General features: G+C 44.6%; 1 protein-coding gene across 2 annotated transcripts; it reads left to right on the top strand.

Annotated features, from left to right (window-relative positions):
• The first annotated feature begins 379 nt into the window (after window positions 1-379).
• LOC125513332 (serine/threonine-protein kinase Nek6-like) lies at window positions 380-3,969 on the top strand. Of its 2 annotated transcripts, XM_048678417.2 has the most exons (13): window positions 381-818; window positions 901-967; window positions 1,040-1,105; window positions 1,191-1,237; window positions 1,327-1,372; window positions 1,477-1,557; window positions 1,657-1,699; window positions 1,794-1,840; window positions 2,227-2,308; window positions 2,417-2,466; window positions 2,566-2,639; window positions 2,717-2,768; window positions 2,855-3,969. In XM_048678417.2, exons 1-13 carry the CDS (start codon window positions 733-735, stop codon window positions 3,701-3,703), a joined length of 1,590 nt encoding a protein of 529 aa, XP_048534374.2. In that variant the 5' UTR covers window positions 381-732; the 3' UTR covers window positions 3,704-3,969. The 2 variants fall into 2 exon arrangements, with proteins under 2 accessions (XP_087384005.1, XP_048534374.2); XM_087527879.1 differs by having other exon boundaries at window positions 380-818; window positions 901-1,105.
• The last annotated feature ends 3,068 nt before the right edge of the window (window positions 3,970-7,037 follow it).

Below are 7,037 nucleotides of genomic sequence, written 5' to 3'. Positions count from 1 at the left end.
ATTAAACACACACCACTACTCAGGCGCAGTGGAGTGGAGCTGACGGCATTTACAGTTGTCACATGCCATGGACAGTGTGAAACGGAGAAACCTTTCTTGATTCTTCTGCATGCCAGCCAGAGCCAGACCAGACCAGACCAAAGGGTCGGTGCTCTTTTCACAGGGAAAAGGCAAGCAGGGACTGCATGGATTTCTTCAGACTTGAGAGAGATGCCACGTTTGCTGATGTTATTAATACAAGCGTGACTCTTTTTTTAAGAAAAAAATAGAGAGAAAATACTACTCCATCCACCGTGAGTCAGCAGGGGCCCACTCCAGCACCCGGAAGCGCAACGTTTCCTCCACAACTCAACTCACTCTATGCACGCTGCACCGCGCCGCGACCGCCAGAGAATGAAATGGAATCGAATGATGAACCGACGACGGATTAATTAGTTGAGCTCCACATAAAGCACGCCCTAACCACCCCTAAAACCAAGGGAAACCTTCTCTTCCTTCCATTGGTCTCCGTCTTCCTCCTCGGCCACACCCGACACACACACAGAGCGAGCGCGCCGGACATTATTGCGCCACTTCCACACGCGTGGACACGGGCCGCGTGCAGCTGCAGTGCATGCACGGTTTCCTCTCCGCGACCATCATCACCAGCGCCGTCCCCGTGCCCTGTCCTCACCTGAGCGCCATCGTATCATCCACAAGACGAGCAAGCAAGAGCAAGAGGTAAGGAATCCCATGGAGCAGTACGAGGTGGTGGAGCAGATCGGCCGGGGCGCCTACGGCACCGCCTACCTCGTCCACCACAAGGCCGAGAAGAAGAGGTTCTACTTCTTCTCTTCAATCTTCCTTCTCCTCTGCCGTTCCTTCCCCTTGAACCAACCCAATCTTTGGCTCACCAAGCAGGTACGTGATGAAGAAGATCCGGCTGACAAAGCAGAACGACAAGTTCCAGCGGACCGCCTACCAGGAGGTAATCACTCAATCACCTCAAACCTTAATAAACCCTCCCCTCGCCTCAGCTCACCAGTTCGTGGGTCTGCAGATGTCCCTCATGGCCAGCCTCAGCAACCCCTACATCGTCGAGTACAAGGACGGATGGGTCGACGAGGTACTGCAACTACACTAGAATTTACTGTAGATTGGGCTGGGCGTTCGTCGGCCAAGACTGAGCTGAATTTGTTTCGTGGTTGCAGGGGACCTCCGTCTGCATCGTCACAAGTTACTGCGAAGGAGGTGACATGTAAGAACATCTCATTGCACTTTGCCTCCTCGCCCTGCGTTTCTCTGCTCACCTTACCTGCTGCTGTTTCACTGACGTCGAATTCACAGGGCGCAGAGGATCAAGAAGGCAAGAGGCGTCCTCTTCTCGGAAGAGGTACCAACACTATTACTTACTGTAATCAGATGAATAAATATGCTACTCCTACATGTTCAGGCTTCACAAACTTACTGTATATTTGGTGCTTGTGTGATGTGAAGAGGGTGTGCCGGTGGTTCACACAGTTGCTCTTGGCCCTTGACTACCTGCACTGCAACCGCGTGCTCCACCGTGACCTCAAGGTAAAATATAACTGCTGGCCCCCATGGATACATCATTTCATTTCTAGTACGAGGTATTAGCGTTGTCTAACATTTTCCTCACCACCTGCTGCATTGCAGTGTTCCAATATCTTGTTAACCAAGGATAACAACATACGACTTGGTAAGATACATATATGTAGCCTCAAATTACTACACAACTTCATTTGGTCAGATGAAAATATCATGACGTGTGTGTTCATTCTCTCTCCAAACAGCTGATTTCGGGTTAGCAAAATTACTCATGGAGGATCTTGCGTCATCGGTACGCCTCAACCTTTTGCTAACTTATTATTGATGTACATGTAATTGGAGGACATGTTCAGTCATTCACAACCATCTGTTACTTGTGTATAGTCCCAATTAAGTATGAAATGTACGAGCATAACCACCATTCATGTAAAACTAATTTTCAAAGAAAAAAAATCATGTAATGCTCTGACCTTTTAATCATCAAATATGGTTTCTGATCACCAGTCGCATTACAGCAGTTAAACGTAAAAGCAAAAACTGTATAACATGAATAAATGTTCATGAAAATAAGTAAATAGCATGTACCCAGGGATATACTGATGCCCAAGTTTATGATATATAAACGACTTGACAGATTCCACTTCTCAATTTTCAATCTTTGAAATTTATGTTTTTCAGGTAGTAGGAACCCCAAACTACATGTGCCCAGAAATACTCGCGGACATACCTTATGGTTACAAATCTGATATATGGTCGCTTGGTGAGCTCCCAGTCCATTTCTGTTGAAGTTAACTCTAGTCTTCTGTGATAATGATTGACAGAATTAAACAGCTGCTCAGAAAGCTTGTCTTTCTTCTTTTCCTGTCAGGTTGCTGTATGTTCGAGATTTTAGCACACCGCTCTGCATTCAAAGCTACAGTTAGTGCTTATACAACATAATTTTTTGATTGCCTGCTTCAGTTTCTCTCTCTATATATGTTGGGAACTCATGAAATACTCTTTTATGTGTCTGTGAAGGACATGGCAACATTAGTCAACAAAATAAACAGATCGTCAATATCCCCAATGCCCCCAATATACTCATCGTCACTGTGAGTACCTCATTTTAAATGACCTCTCAGTACTGTGGATCAACTTTATTTTTACCAAATCGAGCATTCTTTCACAGGAAGCAGATAGTTAAGAGTATGCTGAGGAAAAATCCAGAACATAGACCAACTGTAAGTACCAGAAGCTTTGTTCAACTGTTTCAATCAAAGCCGTCGATACATGAATAACAGGCTAATTAAATGAATATACTTTACAGGCTGGGGAGCTATTGAGACACCCATATTTCCAGCCGTATCTGGCTGAATCAATCAACTGCTCTCCAATCTACCTTCCAGTAAAACCCAACAAGAGTAACCTGGGAGACAAGCAGTCAAGAAAACCAAGTGGCGGCAGAAAGAGAGTCGGCAAAGCCAACGGATCCAGCGAAGCATTACAAGCAGCAGCAGAGCAAACAGCGGAAACAAGAGACAGCTCGACAAACTATTCAGATCTATCAACTGTTGGTACCCAGGATCCCTGCATTTTGCAAATGTCAGTGGATCCTGAAGCCAGAAACAAGGAAGAGCTAACAGCTCATGTTTTATCACCTCAACATGTAGAGGAGAATTTGGCAGCAACAACTGATGGACAGATTGATGAGACAATACGTCTTAAAACTATCAGAACCCGCAGTCCAGTAGAGGCTGCGCCGGTTAACAGTGCAAGTCAAAAGCTTAATGAGGTACCAGTACCAAATGAGGAAATGACGATTGGAGCGGTGCAAGAGCACAGGAAGGATGTGAAGACAGAGTCTTGTCAAGGAGTAAAACAAGGCATGGGTGATGTAGATGTTGTGACGGAGGAATCATCACCAGTGAGCACGCTGAAATTGGGAAATGCAGGCAGCGCACCTGCCGAGTTTGATCATCTGAACATAGTGCAGCAGAGAGCTGATGCTCTGGAGTCACTTCTTGAGATCTGTGCAAAGCTCCTGGAGCAGGAGAGGCTTGATGAGCTCGCAGGTGTTCTTCGACCATTTGGCGAAGGAGCCGTGTCATCTAGAGAGACCGCGATATGGCTGACAAAAAGTCTCATGACTCCACCAAAGTTTGGAGGGTCCCCATGACTGATCTAGTGGATAGAATTTGAGAATCTTGTGTGAGTGAGTGTTCCCTGTTTGGAGAGTGTATATAGCTTCACTGAAGTTCATGATTCTGGTTACTGAGGCTTGAGTTTATTTATGTTGATGTATATGGTTTTCATGACTGCGCACATCTGTGTGCACTAACTATTCAGTTATGAATTATCCTTTGTACAACATCACCTGCTGATTGTGTGCTTCTACAAGGTTTCAAGTAATAATGGAGACCATAGTGATTTCATTCCCAATTATTTCCTTGCATGATAGTAATAATTTGTGAAGGTGGACATGTCCTGTTTCTTTGGTCCAAGATTTGGTTATTGTCATCATCAGTTTACTCTTGGATTCTATCCTGATACAAAATAGATGCAAAAGAAAATCATAGTTCATAGGAGTTCATGATTAGGAAATATGAAAGTAGCAAGAAATTGGTACTGACTGTGACGAGGAACAAGAGGCAGCAGACAATTGTTGTGTCCCCATTTGAAGAGAAAAAATCAAGAAAATGCAGGTCAAGTCACATTGAAATTCTGTATGGGGAGGATGCTTTCACAGATATTGACCCCCCCTGTTATTTTTTTGTAAATGGAGGAGGGGGTGGTACTCACATTGCTGACAAATGAGCCGACGTCTTCAGACCGCCCCCCCGCCCCAATAAAACCATGGCAAAAATGCTGTGGCGACGAGTCAGGGAGAGAGAAGAACCACCGGGAGAGATGGGGCGACGGTGAACTGCTTTGGGCTGTTTTAACAGCCAGGGGCTAACAGCCTAACGCCCGTTTCCCCGCGCTGTCTATTGATGTCACGTCGACTTGACAGGTGGCCAGCACGGTCAGGAAACTGGTTAAACGAGCAAATCGCACAATTAGTGGTGCCTGGTATACACAAGCCTCGAAAATGGTGGTTTTTTGAAAATAACAAGTACCAAAGATGGTGGTTTCCTGATACCCTAGCTCCAAATGTGATGGCACCTGTTTCTTTGGTCCAAAATTTGGTTATTGCCGGACAGGGGTAATATTACATGTTTAAAACCAATATTCTGCTGACAGTACTCTTGAATTCTATCATGATAAAATATATTCCCTCCATCCCATAATATAAGAGTGTTTGACACTAGCGTAGTGTCAAAAACGCTCTTATATTATAAGACAGAGGGAGTATATAAACGCAAAAGCAAATCATAGTTCATAGGAGTTCATGAAAATAAATCTACCTACATCACACCGCTGAAAAGAAAATCCCTCTGCCAGTGTTGGCAGTAAAGAAGAGGCAATGACCTCACCGAATGATCATGTCTTTCTCAGCCCTGAGACTTTTGACAGGCATGCCATTCTATTTCTATCATTTTCCTTTGTACTGTCATCTGGGCTGTCTGCAGCGGCAACATCGTGCTGCACTGCAGCACTGAGAAATGAGTACCTCTCCCTTCGCCGTGCTTCCAAGCAAGGAGCATTGCCATGCCCCGAAGCAAACAAAATCCAACGCCATCATTCTTCAGGCAGGAATCAATCCCAGCTCGCCTCAAGCTCGCAGATCGGTGTCCCGCTGCTGTACCATGTCCTGGAATTGATCCCTGCAAATGAAACCGCGGAAAGCGGCTGGCACAAGGTAGGTTGTTCGCTGAGAATTCAGGATGACTCTGAAGTCTGAATCGCGGAGGATCGTTGTTCTGCTTTTTTTTGAGGGGGAGCATTGCTGTTCTGCTGTGAGGTCACGGGCATGTTTGGTTCATGGCTAACTTTGCCAAAACTAATGTTAAAGGCATTGTGGCCGGGAGCCGCTACAGGTCACCACATGAAAGAAGTTGAGACGGGAAACAACTAGTACACCGGGCCATTTGATGCTACCGATGCACTCGTTGATTTAGCCATTTTACAAATGTCAAATAAGTCTGAATATTTTCTATGTTGTAATTGTAACAAGAATACATATGCTATATTCTTTTTCAGATTAAAGTCAAAACATAATATGGGAAATGAAAATGACAAAATATGCTGATGATCAGAATGGCCCCAGTGTTTTTTCAATGTTCCAACTGGTAGTTATAGAGACCGCGTGCACACGTTAGCACAAAATGCTCCGGTGCATCAGATATGTTCCCAAGTTCAGACCTCCTCCACAGCCACGGGGACTATGGGCATGTTTGGATCATGACTAACTTTGCCACAACTAATCTTAGAGGAATTGTGGCCGTCATAAAATGTGTGGCTAATATAATAGCGACCACAAGTGTGGCAAGATTTGACGAAAAACTATCTTATGACATAGGCTGAGTTCTATAAAAAGTGCTGGCACATTATTAAGGGGGATTTACTACCTATGTTTCATGATCTATTCTCTGGACAGTTCTAATTATTTCACTTGAATTTTGGAACTATCACATTGCTCCCTAAGAAAACGGATGCTGTGAGAATTGAGCAGTTCAGGCCGATCTGCCTCCTTAATGTTAGTTTCAAAATCTTCACCAAAGTCGGGACCAATAGGCTCACACAGATTGCGCATTCTGTGATGCAACAATCCCAAACTGCTTTCATGCCGGACAGAAACATCCTTGAAGGGGTGGTTGTTCTTCATGAAACGCTCCATGAAATCCACTCCAAAAAATTAGATGGAGTAATTTTTAAGGTGGATTTCGAAAAAGCGTACGATAAGGTCAAGTGGCCATTCCTCCAACAGGCATTGCGTATGAAAGGTTTTGATGAAGTCTGGCGCCGCCAAGTTAAATCCTTTACGCAAAAAGGGAGTGTGGGAATTAAAGTGAATGACGATATAGGTCATTACTTCCAGACACATAAAGGCCTCAGACAAGGAGATTCGATGTCCCCTATCCTGTTTAACATTGTGGTGGATATGTTAGCAATTTTGATAGGCAGGGCTAAGGAGAATGGTCAAGTGGGTGGTTTGGTACCTCATCTTGTTGATGGAGGTGTATCCGTCCTTCAATACGCTGATGATACAATCATCTTTATGGAGCATGATTTGGCCAAGGCGAGAAATATGAAGCTGGTGTTATGCCTTTTTGAACAATTGACCGGGTTAAAGATTAACTTTCATAAGAGCGAGTTGTTCTGCTTTGGTAGAGCCAAAGACAAACAAGAGTCTTATAGGCAATTGTTTGGGTGCGAGTTGGGGAGTTTACCTTCCTCATACCTTGGTATTCCGATACACCATCGTAGGCTGACAAACAGAGAATGGAAGTGCATCGAGAATCGATTTGAGAAGAAACTGAGCTGCTGGAAGGGTAAGCTCATGTCTTACGGAGGCCGTTTGATCTTGATTAATTCGGTACTCACGAGTATGCCTATGTTCCTCTTATCGT

The sequence above is a fragment of the Triticum urartu genome, chromosome 6A, assembly GCF_056163025.1.
Source record: "Triticum urartu cultivar PI428250 chromosome 6A, HENAU_Tu73, whole genome shotgun sequence".
Classification (NCBI taxonomy): domain Eukaryota; kingdom Viridiplantae; phylum Streptophyta; class Magnoliopsida; order Poales; family Poaceae; genus Triticum; species Triticum urartu.
The sequence above is the reverse complement of the archived record's forward strand: the minus strand, read 5'-3'. Positions and strand labels throughout refer to the sequence as shown.